The following is a 17,755-nucleotide window of genomic DNA, read 5'->3' as shown; positions in this document are numbered from 1 at the left end:
CTCTACAAAAAATACAGAGATTATTTGGGCATAGTTGTACACACTTGTAGTCCCAGCTGCTAGGGAGGCTGAGGCAGGAGAATTGCTTGAGTCGTGGAAGCGGAGGTTGCAGTGAGCCAGTATCATGCCACTGCACTCCACCCAGAGCGAGATGCCGTTTCATAAATAAATAAAATAATGCTCTGTGCAGTTTGTACCCGCTAAATGATTAAAATGTTTACAAAGTGCTTTTCTTTACATACTTGGGTATGGAGATAGGGTAGACAATTGAAATCTGTAAAGGCGGAACTTTTTTTTCTGGAGCATATCTGTCTGGACTACCAGAGTTAAGTGATTTTCCACAGTGTCATGGAATCGTCAGTGAATTGCCTCTTGGGGTGGAGGCAAAAATCATTAAGTTAAAGCAACAAACTGATAATGTGAACCTAGTTGTTCTTTCTCTCCCAATAAAATATATACTAGTTCAGTCATTATAAAAGAGCCAGATGCTGGTCAGCTTGCTGAAGGTGTAAGTAGAAGGTGTGGTTTAGTTACATCTGTAAATATAGGTTTTTGAGACAAAACTTAGCTAAGAATAGGCATTAGTTTTTGTTCACATCCAGAATGTCTGACTCCCCTTAATATATACACACTCTTGTCTCGTCTACTGGGTTTTTTTCTTTTTTTGTTGTTTGTTTTGCCTTCTCTCTCTCTCTCTCTCTCTCTCTCTCTCTCTCTCTCTCTCTCTCTCTCTTCTTTTAAGCTCTGCCAGACAAGGCACTAAGCAGATAGGTTTTACAGGTTGAGAATCATTTATCTGAAATGCTTGGGACCAGAAGTATTTCTGATTTCAGGTTTATTCAGATTTTAGAAAATTTGCATATACATACATGATGAGCTATCTTGGGGATACGACCCAAGTCTAAACATGAAATTTATTTGTTTCATATATACATTATACACATAGCCTGAAGGTAATTTTATATAAAATTTTTAATAATTTTGCGCATGAATCAGTTTTGACTATGATCTGTTACATGAGGTCAGGTGTAGAATTTTTCATTTTGTGGCATCATGTCAGTGCTCAAAATGTTTCAGATTTTGGGTACTTGTATTAGGGATGCTCGCCCTGTATTATATTTTGCCCAGATTTTTGCTTATTTTCTTCTAGGCTACCAGAAAAAAAGGTAGCTTAGAAAAACACCATATTCTGGCGTTTATTCCAACAGATGAGAAGGTAGTGACGTTTCTCCAGTGATGAATAATCACGTGTAAGTTAATACATACATTATACATCTCCAGTGATGAAAAATTGCTATATATTAAAAAGTTTTTGAAGCTAGGTACACAAATCTCAGCTTCTAAAAAAGAAACAGTAGTTCTCCTTGATAAACTTATAAATGCCTAAGTTGCCTTTTCTCAGGGTTAAAATAAGGTGATAAAGGAGTTTACCATGAGACTAGCTGTGTGAACAAAGATGAAAAACACCCTTTCCATTTTCCTCTTCTTGGATGATTCTAGGATCTCTAAAAGTAATCTTAAAAAGGGCAAGGTTTTGAGAGGATGAGGTCTGAGGATTGATGGTAAGTTTTTTCTGAAAGAAGAGAAGTGACATTTGGTTAGATAAGAAAAGGTTAAATGGAAAGTATTAATAAAGTAGTTTAGAAGTAGAGTGGATCTGAAAGTTGACTTATAACAATGACGAAAAAGTGTATCTTTTCCCCAAAGGTTAGTAAATCTTGTCTGAAACGAAGATGTTTCTTTCATCAAATATAAGTGAATTTCTAAGGATTAAGGATCTGGTTATCTGTTTGTGAGTTTTGGTTGTAATTGTATGACAGTATAGATGTAACAAAATGTTTGTAATTTACCCAAGACGAACCATTATTTTTGAGGGCTTTTATCCCTGTTAGTATATGTAGTTGGCAGTAGGGGACACAAGTATCTTGTTTATCATCACTGAAATGAAAATTACTGCTTATTCTGAATTATTTGTACTTTTTTTTTTTTTTTTTTTTTTTTTTGAGAGGACTCTTGCTCTCTCAGCCTGGAATGCAGTGATGTGATCTCCACCTCCTGGGTTCCAATGATTCTGCCACCTCAGCCTCCCAAGTAGCTGCGATTACAAACACGTGCCACCACACCAGGCTTATTTTTTTTTTGTTTTTTTTTTCAGTAGAGACAGGATTTCACCATGTTGGCCAGGCTGGTCTCAAACTCCTGACCTCAAGTGATCTGCCTGCCTCAGCCTCCCAAAGTGCTGGGATTACAGGCATGAGCCACTGCACCTGGCCCTGTTTGTATTCTTAAAGGGGAATCATTTTCTTCTGAGTATCAGTAGTAGCTCTGTTGTTTGCTGTGATCAATAGTAACTAACACCTTGACTTTATGTATTGCCATTTATCAATCCCTTATTCAGTGAAGACTTATTGACCATTGACTTATTATAGTTGGTGAAATAATCACAAGAAAATGTATTCAGTTAGATATTTATAAAAACAATACCTAGGTATTAAATGAAAATTGTTATACTTGCTATAAACAATAAAGCCTGACTATATGGTTCCTACCCTCCAGAAACTTATGGTATAGTGGGATAAAATAGTATAAGAAAGAATGATTTATATGTGCCAGAATATGTGACAGAATTTTCACTGTCTTGAAGTGCTTTAGGGTTCAGAAGAGAAGGGGCTTAGTGAGGAAAAGTTTTGTGGGAAAAGTAGAATTTAAATTGAGTACTGAAGAACTTAGATAAGTAGAGATAAAATGGAGTGTATTCTAGGCAGTGGAATGGACAAGAAAAATGAAGACATGGACATATAATTAACTTCATATAATCACAAATTGGTGAAGAAACTATTAGATTATAGATCCACATTATAAGGAATGCTAAGTATGAGGCAGGGAGCTTTGAGTTTCACATAAGAGGAGGTAAGATATAAACAGAGAAATAAAATGATGAATTGGGCTGAAATGTAGATTTTCTGACTCCCAGTCCTTCTTAGTAGATACAGATATATGGTCATGCATTATACAAAGACGTTTTGGTGAATGACAAGTTGCATATACAACAGTGGTCACATGCTAGTGTAAACAAACCTATTAAGAACCTCAGATAGGTCCTTCAGGAGATATTTCAGAAGAATGCATTGTTTCCATAGGAGATGACAGCTCCATGCATATGATTGATTGCTCCTTGAAGACCTTCCAGTGGGACAGGATGTGGAGGTGGAAGGCTGTGATATTGATGATCTTGATCCTTTGTAGGCCTAGGCTAATGTGTGTGTGAACGTCTTTTTGACAAAAAATTTTATAAAGTGGCCAGGTGTGGTGGCTCATGCCTGTAATCCCAGCACTTTGGGAGGCTGAGGCGGGCGGATTGTTTGATCCCAGGAGTTTTAACCAGCCTGGGCAACATGGCAAAATCCCATCTCTACAAAGAATACAAAAATAATTAGCTGGGTGTGGTGGGACATGCCTGTAATCCCAGCTACTCCGGAGGCTGAGGCAGGAGAATTGCTTGAACATGGGAAGCAGAGGTTACAGTGAGCTGACACTGTGCCACTGCACTCCAGCCTAGGTGACAGTGAGACCCTGTCTCAATAAAATAAAGTTTAACAAAAAAGTTAAAAAAAAGTTAAATAGGAGAAAACCCTTAGATTCTTTTATTGCTTTACATTATTAATCAACTTGCTTTCAGTAAAAAAAAACCCTGTAGAGAAAAAATATTTTTGTACAGCAGTACATTGTATTTCCGTTTTAAGCTATGCGTTATTACAAAAGAGTCAAAAAGTTAAAATACGTATGAAGTTACAGTAAGCTAAGGTTAATGTATTACTGATGAAAGAAAATTTTGTTTATATAAATTTAGTGTAGCCTGGCCAGGTGCGGTGGCTCACGCCTATAATCCCAGCACTTTGGGAGGCTGAGGCGGGCAGATCACCTGAGGTCAGGAGTTTGAGACCAGCCTGGCCAACATGGCGAAAGAAACTCTGTCTCTACTAAACGTAAAAAATTAGCCGGGCATGGTGGCGGGTGCCTGTAATCCCTTACTCAGGAGACTGAAGCAGATGAACCCAGTAGGCAGAGGTTACAGTGAGCCAAGATCACGCTGCTGCACTCCAGCCTGGGCAATGAGAGCAAGACTACACTAATATTTAGTGTAGCCTAAGTATATGGTGCTTATGAAGTCTACAATAGTGTGTAGTAATGTCCTAGGGCTTCACATTCTCTAACTGATTCGCCCAGACCAACTTCTAGTACTTCAAGCTCCATTTTTGATAAGCGTCTTGTACAGATGTACCATTTTTTATCTTTTATATTTTATATCTTTTATTTTTACCTTTTCTGTTTGGGTATGTTTCGATAACATATACTTACCATTGTGTTACAGTTTCCATAGTGTTGATTACAATAACAGGCTGTATGGGTTTGTAGCCTATACTATGTAGCCTTGGTACATAGTAGGCTATACCATTAAGTTTTGTTTTCACAATGAAATTAATTTCTCAAAACATATTACCATCACGTGACACATGACTGTTTATGTATTACATGACCGTATATGTATTACAGTTAAAAACTGGATATCATAGATTCTTTTTTAAGAAGCTTTGTTGAAATACAATTTACAAACTGTACAATACACCCATTTGGTATTTACAATTCATTGGATTTCAGTATATTCATCATGTTATGCATCTATCACCACAGTCAGTTTTAAGACATTTGATTCCCCCAAAAAGAAACCTTCACATCTTTTACTCATCACCTCTTAATCTCCCCATACCTGCAGCCCTGAGGAACCACTAATCTCCTTTCTGTCTGTATAGGTCTGACTATTTTGGACATTGTGTATAAGTGGAATCATATAGCACAGTGTCCATTGTGGTGAGCTGCTTTTATTTAGCATAATATTTTCAAGGTTCATTCATACCTTGAAAATATTATGCCAAATAAAACATACCATTCATGTTGTGGTATGTATCAGTATTCATTTGTAATTGCCAAATTATAGTCCATTTTATGGATATACAACATTTTATTTGTGAGTTCATGGACATTTGAACTTGCTGACTATTATGAGTAATGCTGCCATGAACATTCATTTATGTTGACTTGCTTTGATTTTTCGGAGTATTTACTTAGGAATGGAATTTTATGGTAACTGTGTTTAACCATTTAAGGAACTGCCAGACTGTTTTCCAATCTACTGCACCACCAGCAGTATATGAGAGTTCGAATTTTCCCTAATTCTCACTAACACTTGTTATGGTTTTTGTTGTTGTTGTTTTTATTATAGCCATGCTACTGAGTGCAAAGAGGTAGCTCATTTTGGTTTTGATATGTATTTCCCTCATGACTAATGATACCAAGCTTCTATTTATGTGCTGATTTGGCCATTTGTATATCTTTGGGAAATTTTCTGTTTAGATCCTTTGCACATTTTTAAACTGTGTTGGCTTTTTGTTGTAATAGTTGTTTATTTTAGATACAAGTCTCTTGTCAGATACATGATTCACAAAAATTTTCTCCTGTGGGTTGTCTTTTCACTTTCTTGATGGTGTGTCTTGAAGCACAAAAGTTGTTAATTTTGATGATTTCCAGTTCATCTAATTTTTCTTTTATTGTTTGTGTTTTGGTGTTATAGTTTGTACATCACAAATTCTTGTTTAATTATTATAAACATTAAAAAAAATCTCTGTGAAGGCCCAGGTAAACATGATACCATTACTGAATGAAAAATAACTGAAGCTACTAATGCATATTTGGAGTTAAAATCCATCTACCTCAGGTTTTTCCTTTATTCTGTGTCCTTATCACTTATTTTGGAGTGACAGATGAAAGAAACAAAGATAAAAATCATGAAATAATTTTGAGTGAAACATTTTAATTTGAAGGACAGTTGTCCATTGGTATCAATGGGGAACTGGTTCCAGGACCCCCTCATGTACCAAATCCATGGATGCTGGAGTCCCTTATATAAAGTAGCATAGTATTTGCATATAACCAACGTGCATTCTTCCATATACTTTAAATCATCTCTAGATTACTTATAATACCTTATACACTGCCTGCTCATCACTTCACTCTCATGGGTTCAACATAGGACTCAGCATGCAGCAAATTCAAGCTTTGTTTTTGGGACTTTGGGGATTTTTCTCCCCCAAATATCTTCGATCCATAGTTGGTTGAATCCACAGATGCTGAATCTTTGGAAACTGAGGCTCAACTGTAACTATGTTTCAATAATTTACTATTTATTACGAGAGAATTGATTATAATGACTGTGATTATAGTGTATAACTCATAAATTTTACCATATTTGGGAGATTCACAGTTAAAAACATCTACCCATGAAGAGGGAGCGAGTAGTCATTCCTTCTTTTTTTTTTTACAAATAATTAAGCTAAGTCCTGGAGAACTTAAGTGATGTACTTACTGTGTAGAGCCTCACACTAAGTAAGGCCTAGTTTTAATCACTCTTTTAGTATTATCTCTTTGTGAAGTTTTCAGGGTTTTTGTTTTATTAATGGTTATTAAAATTTTTGTCTTTAAGCAATATTAGTTTAGGTTTGTAAACAGCTCACTTAGAGCAAATATTCTAGCCAAGATCATGAAAAAAATACATTGATTTCATTATGTTCTTAATCAGATCTGCATCAAATTACCATAAATAGGCAGTTATGCTTCTTTTTTCCACCATTCATTGTATTTCTACTGTTTCCAAATAGAAGTTTATGGTTTAAAATTACTGGTGTTAAGTATTCATTTATAGTTAAACTGGTTATAATAATTTATACCTGTCAAGCTTTTTCATATGTAATATGTATTTTATGTCATTAGTTTTTGTAAGCTCTTGAGAGAGGTTCTTTTTTATTTCCAACTTTTATTTAAGTTCAGGGGTACATGTGCAGGATGGGCAGGCTTGTTACATAGGTAATTGTGTGCCATGGTGGTTTGCTGCACACATCATCCCATCACCCAAGTATTAAGCCCAGCATCTACTAGCTATTCTTCCTGATGCTCTTCCTTCTCCCACCCCCGACCCTCTGACAGACCCCAGTGTGTGTTGTCCCCTCCATCATATGTCCATGTGTTCTCATCATATAGCTCCCACTTACAAGTGAGAACATGTGGTATTTGGTTTTCTGTTCTTGCATTAGTTTGCTAAGGATAATGGCCTCCAGCTCCATCCATGTCCCTACAAAGGACATGATCTCGTTCCTTTTTATGGCTACATAGTGTTATTCCATGGTGTGTACATGTGCCGCATTTTCTTTATCCAGTCTATCATTGATGGGCATTTAGGTTGATTGCATGTCTTTGCTATTGTGAGTAGTGCTGCAGTGAACATACATGTGTATGTATTGTTAGAATAGAACAATATCTATTCCTTTGGGTTTATATCCAGTAAGGAGATTGCTGGGTCGAATGGTATTTCTGCCACTAGGTTTTTGAGATATTACCCCACTGTCTTCCACAATGGTTGAACTAATTTACACTCCCACCAACAATGTAGAAGCATTCTAGAGAAAGGTTCTTTTTTTTTTTTTTTGAGACAGAGTCTCACTCTGTTGCCCAGGCTGGAGTGCAGTGGCATGATCTCGGGTCACTGAAACCTCTGTCTCCTGGGTTCAAGTGATTCTCCTGCGCCAGCCTCCTGAGTGGCTGGGACTCCAGGCTTGCTCAGCTAATTTGTGTTTTTAGTGGAGATGAGGTTTCACTACGTTGGCCAGGCTGGTCACGAACTACTGACCTCAAGTGATCATCCGCCTTGGCTTCCCAAAGTGCTTGGATTATAGGCATGAGTCACTGTGCCTAGCCTAATTCCAGAGAAAGTTTATAATGTGTATTATGCTATAGTCCCATAGTATGGGACTACTACTATGTAGTAGTGTCCAGTTCTGCTGTAAACTCTGTAGTCATTACTATTATGTAGGCACAGAATATTTGTTTAATGAGTGATTCCCTATTAAAGGGTCATAAATCTGAAAGGTCAAGGTTAAGAACAATTCCCTTTTAGAGTTTTACAGATTAAAGGAAGTGAACACATTTTTTTAACTGAGGAAATCAGATTCATTGTCCAAAGCTTAAAAGGAAGGTTTTCTAATTTGAGTTTTTATTACATCTGATACTTCCAGCCTCTGAGACATGAGAAATAGCATGAGATTGTGGTAATCAAAATGACCATACCAGAAATCACCACCAGAATGGTAAAAAAACAGTAGATCTATGTGGAAGGTTGAACTTGATATTGATTCTTTCAATATTAAAAATGAAGCTGTCTAAATTCGAAGCAAGTCTTTTATCAAAACTGTACATAAAGGAAAATACACTGTATGATACTGTAATGGTGGATACATCTCATTATGCATTTGTCCATAGAACGTACAACACCAAGAGTGAACCCTAAGATTAAAATAGAAACAAAAGCAATAGGCTGGGCGCAGTGGCTCACAGCTGTAATCCCAGCACTTTGGGAGGCTGAAGTGGATGGATCACCTGAGGTCAGGAGTTTGAGACCAGCCTGGCCAACATTGTGAAACCCCCATCTCTATTAAGAATACAAAAATTAGCCAGGTGTGGTGGTACATGCCTGTAATCCCAGCTATTTGGGAGGCTGAGGAAGGAGAATTACTTGAATCCAGGAGGCAGAGGTTGCAGTGAGCCGAGATCACGCCACTGCATTCCAGTTTGGGGGACAGAGTGAGACCCTGTCTCAAAAAAACCAAACCAAAACAAACAAACAACAAGAAAACCACATCAAAACCTGTACATAAAGTATATACTGTTGTCCACATGCCATTGATCAGTTTTATAGATTAACCATGGTCGGTTTTTAAATATATTCCAGTATATCCTTGGTACCTTTGAGTTCTTGGGCTTTTTCTTTTGCTATTTGACTAGTAAGCAAAATATAATCAAAGTAATTAGCATATTGCATAATAGTCCACATAGTTCCACTGCCAAATATACAGAGAACACCTCACTTTTTATAATATTGGAGGCTCTCTGGTATAACCCTGAAGTCTTGAAAATTCCTTACAAATCTCTTGTTTTGTTCTCCATCTGTGAAGTCAGCTAATACCAGAATTCCTGTCTTATGACTCCTGCCATAACATGTGCTGTCTCACCTCTGGAAAACTGAATTTTTACTCTTCCATGTCTAATTTGTAAATAATTCACCAAAAAGAACATTTCAAAATTTAGTCTAAAACAACTGTCAAAATAACAAATGTTACTTCATAAACTTATTTAAAAAAAAAAATTTGGGACATTCATCTCCCATTTGGATGTAGTGGTTTTGACATAATCACTTTGGTTTTCTTAAGTAAATGTAAGTAGGCTATAAATATTTAACTTCAGGGCATAATAACTTTTGAGTCCTTACAGTTTCAGCGTTGAGCTAGTTTACAAAGCAGAACTAAAATTTGAAGACAGTTTCATTCTTTAGTCAACATAAAAATTGCTTTTATAAAAGTAACTGTAGGAAGAATATAATCCTTTTTTTTTCTTAAAAAAAAAATCAGTTCCAAATATCCATTTAATAACACTTCATATATAGAGGTTTCTGTGAGATCACTTCTTCAAGATACTCAAAGTGTAAAAATCTGTGAACATAGTATTAAGTGGGTGTTTGGAATGAAAGGGGAATGGAAAGAGATGAGATATAAATGTTGTCTAAAATAATGCATAGTCATGGCTGCTGCTTTGCTAAGCAACACTGTCTCTTGGTGGCCAGATACATGAAGACTTGTTTCAGATTCATGAATATAGTCTTACCTGAAGGAAAACAAGACAAGGCAAGTAAACTTTGCAAATAATTAAAAAACAAAATAACTGATTTAAGAAAGCACTACAGCTTTCTTGTTGAGAGGTGCTATAGATTTAGTCACATATTCTGGGATGGCTGTCATAAACCATGCAATGTATTGCTATAAATCAGATGACTTTTTTTTTTTTTTTAAGATGGAATCTCACTCACTGTCACCCAGACAGGAATGCAGTGGTGCAATCTCGGCTCCCTATAACCCATCTCCTGGGTTCAGGCATTCTTCTGCTTCAGCCTCGTGAGTAGCTGGAATTACAGGTACACACCACTACACCCAGCCAATTTTTGTATTTTTAGTAGACACAGGGTTTCACCATGTTGGCCAGGCAGGTTGCAAACTCCTGGCCTCAAGTAATCTGCCCGCTTCAGCCTCCCAAAGTGCTAGGATTATCACAGGCTTGAGCCACTGTGCTTGGTCAGCATTTTTCTAACACACTTCTGTTAAATACTTCCTTCAAGAACAGTATGTTTGTCATAGGGTATGCTACATTTTTTGAAAACAAGTTTACTTACCAAGGATGGCATTCAAATATACTGGTAATTACAAAACAGCAATAATAAAATACAAAATATTGAACTTAAATGGTTTCTCTGAGTTAAATATAATAAAATCAGAGAATTTATTTTCTTAAATAGTATTAAAAAGATTCCAGGCCAGACTCGGTGGCTCACACCTGTAATCCCAGCATTTTGGGAGGCTAAGGTGGGCAGATACTGGAGGTTAGGAGTTCGAGACCAGCATGGCCAACATGGTGAAACCCTGTCTCTACTAAAAATACAAAAATTAGCCGGGCGTGGTGGTGCACGTCATAATCCCAGCTACTTGGGAGGCTGAGGCAGGAGAATGACTTGAACCCGGGAGGCTGAGGTTGCAGTGAGCTGAGATTGCTCCATTGCATTGCAGCCTGGGCAACAAGAGCAAAACACCATCTTCCCCACCCCCGCAAAAAAACAGATTCCCTTTTGCTATATATCGCCCTCTTTTTGGTGGCTGTGATGGTGGTCAGGTTATTTTGGTGTTTACTATTAATACAGAGTTTATAAAAGTAAACAAATTTTCAAGTTTTATTTTTATCTTATAGTTAATTTAAATCTTATCAAATTCAGATCACAGAGTTAACTTCATGTACAACTTTTCTTACTTTCTAATACCTAGATTGGAGGCTGAAATAAGGATTTGTCTGCTGTTTAAAGCAGAAAGACCTTAGTAGGAGCATAGAGAAAATTCAGCTTGATAAAGATACCAATTTTATTTTCATTTATCACATTGCCTGCTTGTTCCCTTAAAATATTTATAACCTTCGTTACAGTGTGATCAGTCTAATCTAGTCTAAAGTTTATTCAGTTGAGGTTGATATATGTTGAGGGGTGTGTGTACGTATGTACATATTTGTATATGCATACAACATTTGAATATGCTTTTTTTCCCTGTATGGTTTCAGTGAAGGTGTGCTGTATGTAACATCAGTAGACTCTTGTTAGCGTCAGAAACCTGGACCTTTGCTAAGTTTCCAGTATTGATTACATACATCCTGGCTCTGACAGGTTGGACATGTGGTAAAGATAAATGACAAGTATTTTAAGGTTAACAACCCTCCCCCCACCTCCCAAAAAAAAAAGTGCAGGAAAAAAAGTAGAGGAAAACAGTAGACAGTGCAACATAGTTATTGATTCTTGGAAAGCTAAAGTCTATTGTGTAGCACCTAAACATTGTAACACTTTAGAAAATTAAAACATTTCAAGGGTATAAGAATGTATTAGCAAGGCTTTGGCCAGGCATGGTGGCTTACACCTGTAATACCAGCACTTTGGGAAGCCAAGGCGGACAGATCATGAGGTCAGGAGATGGATACCATCCTGGCTAACAATTATGTATCACATGTAGAAGTACTGAATGTATTATTTCTTCTCTAGAGTCAAAATTATCCTAGATTTAGGAGTTTAAAAAGTTTACTAGGTTGTGGGGAAGATGGGTTTACTTTTTATAAACTTGAACTAGAATGTTGAAAATAATAAGGACTGGGGCACTTCCTAAAAGCCAAAATATTTTAAGGTGAAAGTTCTTTCCTTTTGCTTAATGATTGAGAAAAAAAAAGGGGGTGATACGGGCTTGCTTTCTATTATGAGCTTTCATTTGTAATTTTATGAAGATTTGTGTTAACTTGCTATAGATAGATAGGTAAGGAAACAGTGGTGCCAGAATTTGTCCCTGATTAAATATAGATCTGTGCAGGTCTTGAGTATATGAATTTAAATGCTACTTTATCAGTAAAGGTTCTTTATTATACTGAGAACCTCCAACTTTCTTTACAGCTTTATTTTTCTACACACTTCCCACTATCTGACTTACATGTTTTACTTGTTTACTTGCTCTCCCTTGCCTCCTTACACTGGAATGTAAGCTACATAAAAGCAGAGTTTTTTAAATTTTTATTTTGTTCATTGCTTTTTTCCCAGTAGTTATTATCATTTATCTTTTTTCCTTACTTTCTCTACACAGTATTATATCAGCCACTAACTCACTCATTTCTGTTCAGGGTTATGATTCAAGCCTTTTTGCTCATACCATTTTTATCAAAAAAAGTTCTTCCCAAACTTACCAATACTGTATTCATCTTTGATGCCTCTTTGGAATTCTCCCATTCTCCTGATTATTGCTGAAGGTAGTCTCTTCTTTTAAATGTCATGGAAGCACACATTTGACACTTTGCTGAGACTTTTAATAACTACTTCTGTTTTTACTGCGGAAAAGGGAATGAAAGTGTTACAGCCCTTTACTGTTGGGAAACCTGATCAGATAAATTTCTTGAGGTAAGATGGAAAGGAAAAACTTCTTTAGAGGTTAAGCAAAGGGACTATAATTAACTGTTTAATAACCATAACAACAGTTATGACCAGAGCAACATAATAGATAAGAGACAGTGTTCACTATGTGAAAGAGAGAATCTTCATTGCGTAATAGTCTGGTCTTGTAGCTTTTTAAAAAATACTGCTAATAATCTCAGGTTGTATTACAGTCTCATGATTGTACAAATGGATGGGAATATCTCTGTATGTGCCCAGGATCAAGAGACTAGGAGACCTCTTATTCAATGTGTCGTTCTTTGCTATGTGTATTAGTATATAGTAAAAGGAAATACTTTATTTACCATAAATGTCATTTTATTATTTTATTATGTGGCCCGTGTAATTATATGTATATGCTTTTTTTTCTTTTTTCTTTTTTTGTTCTTTTGTTGAGATGAAGTTTTGCTCTTGGTGCCCAGGCTGAAGTGCAATGGCGCAATCTCGCCTCATTGCAACCTCCACCTCCCGGGTTCAATCAGTTCTCCTGCCTCAGCCTCCCGGGTAGCTGGGATTACAGGCATGTGCCACCACGCCTGCCTAATTTTGTATTTTTAGTAGAGACGGGGTTTCTCCAGTTTGGTCAGGCTGGTCTTGAACTTCCGACCTCAGGTGATCCACCTGCCTCAGCCTTTCAAAGTGCTGGGATTACAGGTATGAGCCACCGTGCATGGCCTATGCATAGTTTTTATGGTCTCAGTTCCTAGGATCAGAGGACTTAAATTTGGAAAACCTTTTTTTTTAAATTTATCCCTCTTGTTTTCCAGATGAGAAACTGAAACACAGAAAGTTTAGTTTGTCCAACAACCACTGGAGACAATGCCAGTTGGTGACAAATCCAGCTTGTCATCAAGTGTTAGGCTGTGTTTCCCACCTACTTAGAACAAATCTTAATGAGTAGTACTACAGAATCACTTGGGTTTTTACTTTATATACTAAGAGGTAGAATTCTGGAGACCATTATAGCAAAATGATGTGTGTCTGTGAATTGCTTAAAAAATTGTTTCTTTTAGACATAGCACTATTTCAGAATTTGTTATGTAAGCTCATAGTTTCTAATGTTATTATGTTAATTTTAAGATAAATCATAAAACCCCCCAAATCTTAAACCTTAATGCCAAATAAATTTTGAAAACAGAATCATTGAAAGAACAAGAATTACAAAATTATCAAGCCAGTAGTATATTTTAAGTGATTTTACAATACATTCTGTTTCTAATGTTCCAGGCCTGATGTTCATGTAACATTCTGAGTTCATATGTATCTGGTCTTATTTTATAGCATCATTCAGTCTTTTATTAGTTATTTTTTGCATTTGTTGAGTGAGTTAAGAATCTCTTCATACAACTTGGGAACCCGCGTATGTGTCTGGATATGGCACTGTCGACTAGACTGAGAATGGGTTAATAGGAAAATTAAAAATTTTACACATGATACTATACCATCTCTTCTCTCTACACCTGAGGGTATAAACAAAAAGAGCAAAAACTTTCAAAGTCCAAAATCTCACCAGCACTTTGAGAAAAGGCCTACTTTTTCTGATGAAAGACTATATTTGTATGGTTGCCCAAATGGTTAGTATCTACTTAAGTTAAAAGTTATAAAAATTAAGAAGGCTGTCCTCTACCCTAAAAAAAATTGATAGACTACTCGAATGAAATGATCATAAAACACTAGTTATTTAAGTGGGGCTCCTATACATTGAAAATATCACACTTTGTTTTAAAAAGAAGTAATATTATCCAGGTATGTAGGGAAGAGGATGAAAAGCACTTTGAGTATATCTTTCTAACTAAAATTTACTTGTATTTGCTAATGGTTTTGTTCCTTTATTGTAATGCAGTAATACTTTATTTTCCAAAACAAAAAGTTGTAGTGGTGTTGTATACCTTAAATGTCAAAAAAATAAATAAATAAGTAGTCTCAATGTGTTGTAGATAAAAATAAAAGAAATGATTGATCTCTGCATTAGATTGTGTTTAATCAAATGGTCAAGTAAAACTACACACATCAGATGACAGCATAGATTTAAAAATGAGGCTTGGAATAAAGTCTTTCAGAAATGGTTGTGTATACTCTGTCTACAAAGGAGGTATTATGATACATTTGTATTTATCTTCATTCTAGATAAAATGATGGTTTGGGGAGAAAAGGGAGAAGAAACTGTGAATGTCTGTTGTTTTTTTTTTTTTTTTTTTTTTTTTTTTTGGTGAAACAGAATCTTGCTCTGTCACCCAGGCTGGAGTGTAGTGGTGCGATCTTGGCTCACTACAACCTCCACCTCCCAAGTTCAAGCAATTCTCCTACCTCAGCTTCCCAAGTAGCTGGGATTACAGGTGCCTGTCACCATGCTCAGCTAATTTTTTATATTTTTAATAGACACAGGGTTTCACCATGTTGACCAGATTGGTCTCGAACTCCTGACTTAAGGTGATCCACCTGGCTCAGCGTCCCAAAGTGTTGGGATTATAGGCGTGAGCCACCGTGCCTGGCTGTGAACGTCTACTCATTACTTTGACCTCAGTACTGTCATTGAGTATATTCATTTGTTTATTTTATTGTTATTGAAATTAGTTTTTTGTTTTTATATGCCATTTTCTTCAAGACCAAAAGTATGGATAACTTATAGGTAAAATTTTATTGTTATTGTTGTTTGTTACATTTGATGTCCTTTTTTTTTTTTTTGAGATGGAGTCTAGCTCTGTCGCCCAGGCTGATGTGCGATCTTAGCTCACTGCAACTTGCCTTAACCTCCCCAGTAGCTGGGATTACAGGTGCCTGCCACCATGCCCAGCTAATTTTTGTATTTTTAGTAGAGACAGCGTTTCACTGTGTTGGCTACGCTGGTCTCAAACTTCTGACTTCAAGTGATCCTCCTGCCTTACCTCCCAAAGTGCTGGGATTATGAGCGTTAGCCACTACGCCTGGCCTGATGTCTTCCTTAAATTTTTAGTTTAAAAGACCACAGTTTGCAAATATGTAACTCAGTGAGTTAATCACCAGTGATAACCACAGTTATTTGATAACTTTTTTTAAGTTATTTTTTATAATTTAAATATACAGGGTAAACAATTTAGACAAAATTTAAACAAAAATGGAAACTTCGTATAAAAAGGATCTGAGATTTTAAAAACTTTGTATATACTTCAAAATCATGATTAAAGTATAGTTTTGGTTCATTATTTTAAAATGTTATAGATGTCTTCTGATGTTAAAGTTTGTTTTAATTGTACAAGTAGTCCTGAATCCATGCTCATGGGAAGAAAGAAACTTAGTCAATATTGAAATACTAAAATATGTAAAGAGTTAAAGGTGAAAGTCCTTCTGTACAGTTCTACAAAATTCTATTTCTCTCTTCATAGCTACTGCTTATAGTTTAGTGTTTAATCTTGCATACCCTTTGCATGCATAAACCTTTATAATTTGTTTTACTTTTTTAAAAATATAAATGGGGCTCTATTTTACAATGTATTAATATTCTTTTCATTGTTACAATTTTGTAATAGTTCTGTTAATGATGGATAATTGTTTTCAAACGATTTATATTCATTTCTACAGAGATATTTTTGTTTCCATTTTTTAAACTGTCACTTGTAAAACACTTTCTTTTTATAGAACCTTATGAGAGAAAGCAAGATGTGTAAGTATGTAATACATTGTGATGGAGTGTAATGATCACAAGGATCAGTGACAGTTTTAATGATCAATTGCAGTTATAAAATAAATGAAATATATTCTGGAAAAGTTGTGGGCTTTTTGTGTTATTTGTGGAATCACTAAAGGTAGTCCCTCACTATTAACAAATTTGTTTTGACAGATAATATGTAAGGCCCTGAATTATAACAGGCATTAGAAACATTGCCTATTTTCCTTAATCCTTTAGACAGGATTGCTTCCCCAGTTATCAGAGATTTCTCTACCCTCTATTTACAATAGCTACTGCTGGTAGGAATTGCTCTCCACTCTACTTTTGCTGCCATCCACGGTTAGATTACCCAACAGATATACTAAGTGTTTAGCAAAGCAGAGTCCAAAAAGTAAGAGCAGTTTTTATCTTACCCAGAATTTTACAATTAAAATTTTTTTAATTATTTCTCTGTGTATGTATGTATGTATGTATGTGTACAGTATAGTGTTGCATGCCGTACATGGGATGAGGCATCAGAGTGCCTTAACTTTTTCAGTGTTTGGCACCTCTGATTTGGCTCTGTGACCATTTATTCCACCTTTCTACCTTGAAATTCCACAAATTGGGCCCTTGAAATTACCTGGCATGATGCCATGCACCTGTATTCTCAGCTGCTCCAGAGGCTGAGGTGGGAGGATTGCTTGAGCCCAGGAGTTTGAGATTGAGATGAACTGTGACCACACTGCTGCACTCCAGTCTGGACGACAGAGCAAAACCTCATTTCTAAAAATTCTTGGGCTTGAAACAGGCTGATTTTGCCCTACCACAAGTAATTGCTTTTGAAAGTAGCTTGCAATTCCTCAGTTTCTTCCCTCTTATGGTAGGAAATACCCTTATAGGAGGTACCATGAGGCCAGTATCTAATAGACTCTGTCATCATTAGCTGACTTCTACACACTGCCATCTCTCTGTACCTCAGTATAGTTTGGAAAAATTATAATTTTGCTACCACTCCACCTCTCCTTCTTAGTAGGGAAGATTCACGTAAGAGAAGAATCCTTCTTATTTCTAGACAAGGTAATATCCCATTGGGAAGAAACAACCAAGGAGAAAAAAGGTTTTTTTCTTTTTTGAAGGGACTAGAACTTTTATAGCTCAGCAAATTTGAACAAGTTTGACACTAATTCAGCTACATTATATTTTAACTAGGATTCTGAGTACGTTTGCTAATCTAACCACCACATACACCTATTTATAACTTGAAATTTGCCTTTAAAGTCACAAAAGCACAAAGCACTGTGGTGCTTGTAACACTCTTCCATATTATTATAGGTAACTAAATGACCATGGAATCTGGAGCCGAGAACCAGCAGAGTGGAGATGCAGCTGTAACAGAAGCTGAAAACCAACAAATGACAGTTCAAGCCCAGCCACAGATTGCCACATTAGCCCAGGTATAAAATACATGG

At 36.2% G+C, this 17,755-nt stretch overlaps 1 protein-coding gene across 3 annotated transcripts in view; it reads left to right on the top strand.

The window, feature by feature from the left end:
• CREB1 (cAMP responsive element binding protein 1) overlaps positions 1-17,755 on the top strand; it is a 77,354-nt gene that overhangs the window by 8,744 nt on the left and 50,855 nt on the right. For all 3 annotated transcript variants that reach the window (XR_001106407.3, XM_012446050.2, XM_012446049.2), the window contains exon 2: positions 17,619-17,740. Coding sequence is in view for 2 of the 3 variants with exons in the window: in XM_012446050.2 (XP_012301473.1) it covers positions 17,627-17,740 (114 nt within the window). In the remaining variant the exon portion in view is untranslated. The remainder of the gene's footprint in view (positions 1-17,618; positions 17,741-17,755) is intronic.

This window comes from Aotus nancymaae, unplaced genomic scaffold, assembly GCF_030222135.1.
Source record: "Aotus nancymaae isolate 86718 unplaced genomic scaffold, 86718_ANA_hifiasm-v0.15.2.pri h1tg000008l, whole genome shotgun sequence".
In the NCBI taxonomy this organism is placed as follows: domain Eukaryota; kingdom Metazoa; phylum Chordata; class Mammalia; order Primates; family Aotidae; genus Aotus; species Aotus nancymaae.
The sequence above is the reverse complement of the archived record's forward strand: the minus strand, read 5'-3'. Positions and strand labels throughout refer to the sequence as shown.